The sequence below is a fragment of the Egretta garzetta genome, unplaced genomic scaffold (assembly GCF_000687185.1).
Source record: "Egretta garzetta isolate BGI_Z169 unplaced genomic scaffold, ASM68718v1 scaffold289, whole genome shotgun sequence".
NCBI classification, from domain to species: domain Eukaryota; kingdom Metazoa; phylum Chordata; class Aves; order Pelecaniformes; family Ardeidae; genus Egretta; species Egretta garzetta.
The window spans coordinates 203,411-205,152 of record NW_009260801.1 but is presented as its reverse complement, the minus strand read 5'-3'; the positions used below and the strand labels follow the sequence as shown (position 1 = coordinate 205,152).

The window sequence follows — 1,742 nt, the reverse complement described above, 5'->3', positions numbered from 1 at the left end:
ATAACCTCCCTCAACCTGCTGGCCACACTCCTCTTAATACACCCCAGGATACCATTGGCCTTCTTGGCAACAAGGGCACACTGCTGGCTCATGGTCAGCTTGTCATCCACCAGGACTGCCAGGTCCCTCTCGGCAGAGCTGTTTTCCAGCAGGTCAGCCCCCAGCCTGTACTGGTGTGTGGGGTTCAACCTCTCCAGGTGCAGCGCTCAACGCTTGCCCTTGTTGAATTTCATCATGTTCCTCTCCGCCCAACTCCCCAGCCTGTCCAGGTCCCACTGAATGGCAGCGCAGCCTTCCGGCATATCAGCCACTCCTCCCAGTTTTGTGTCATCAGCAAACTTGCTGAGGGTACGCTCTGTCCCCTCGTCCAGGTCATTGATGAACAAGTTGAACAAGACTGGGCCGAGTACCGAGCCCTGGGGAACTCCGTTAGCTACCGGCCTCCAACTAGACTCTGCCCTGCCTATCAGAACCCTCTGAGCCCTGTCGGTTAGGGACTGTAGCAGTAAGCTGGGCACTTACTGTGTTGTCTGAGTGCTTTAGTCTATGGACTATACCTGGGTGGAACACCTTGTTCCACGGTCATTTAAAATTAGTTAAACCAGGTTAAAAAAATTGCAGATGTGCATGTCTTTACATTAAAAATAGGCACTGCAGTTACAAGCGTTTATAAAACACATAGATGAAGAAATGACAGGAATATGTCTGATTACCTTACACAAGGACTAACTGACAGTTTTATCTTAAATCAGATTACATCTCTGCTCTAACTTTGCCACGGAAAAATTGTCTGCTTTTTCCAACTATACTAGTTGATACAATAAAACATATAAGCTTTATTCTCAAACATTCTGTGTTACGTTATTTTATAATTTATCGGTATTTTCACTGTATAAGCCGTAATGCATGCAAAATTAAACTCCTCAGAACTTCATCTTTACAGTGTTAACAACTCAAGTTTCTGTTTCTCTAGATGAACCATTTTTTAGCACAGCAGTACACATTACAGAGTCCAATGGGTCAACCATTTCCTTACTATCAGATGACTCCGCCACTGCCTTCAAGTTTATCCTTTTCTCCCTGCCAGAATCAAGCTGCAAATTTTAAGGCTGCACAGAGTTCTTTTGAATTGGCCCTGCCACATTCAAGTGACTGTGAAGTGCACCAGGTGGAGGAAAGCACCTCTAAAAGAAAGAGAGAACAGCAAAGTTGTGACAGTGACACTAGTATTGAGGATGACAAAATGAGAAAAAGAGCGCGTGACCAAAAATACAAGAAGCGCAAAGCCAAGAAAAAGATGCATTAACACCATGTAACTGGATTCATCTTTTTTTTTTTTTTAAATTATATTATTTGCTATTTTTATGTGAGAGAAATTTAATCTTTCATCTTTGCACTTTATTAAAAAATGAATGTTCAGGATTCATATTATTTTTGAAATGTGTTATGCATAAAGTATACTGATTATTTAATCTCAACCTATATAAAGAGGAAAGCACTATTTAAGGTATGGGAAACATTTAAGAAGATAAAGTTTTCCTAATAAAGGAAAAAAACTAGTTGGTTCCTCCCCCCCCCAGGAATCATAGAAGGCTGTTATTTCACTAATACAGAAACTTTATGAAAACAGATATTTCAGCCACTCATGAAGCATATGTATCACTTCCATCACTTATGGAATGTATTTTTGTGAATGGTGTAGGAATTGTCTGGAGCCATCAAAGAAGTGAGTGGGCTAGAAA

General features: G+C 41.3%; 1 protein-coding gene across 1 annotated transcript in view; it reads left to right on the top strand.

Annotated features, from left to right (window-relative positions):
- Positions 1-1,306, top strand: part of RBM11 (RNA binding motif protein 11) — a 5,591-nt gene extending 4,285 nt beyond the window's left edge. The window contains exon 5 of the mRNA XM_009646852.1: positions 974-1,306. Coding sequence (XP_009645147.1) covers positions 974-1,306 — 333 coding nt within the window. The remainder of the gene's footprint in view (positions 1-973) is intronic.
- Positions 1,307-1,742: the final 436 nt, after the last annotated feature.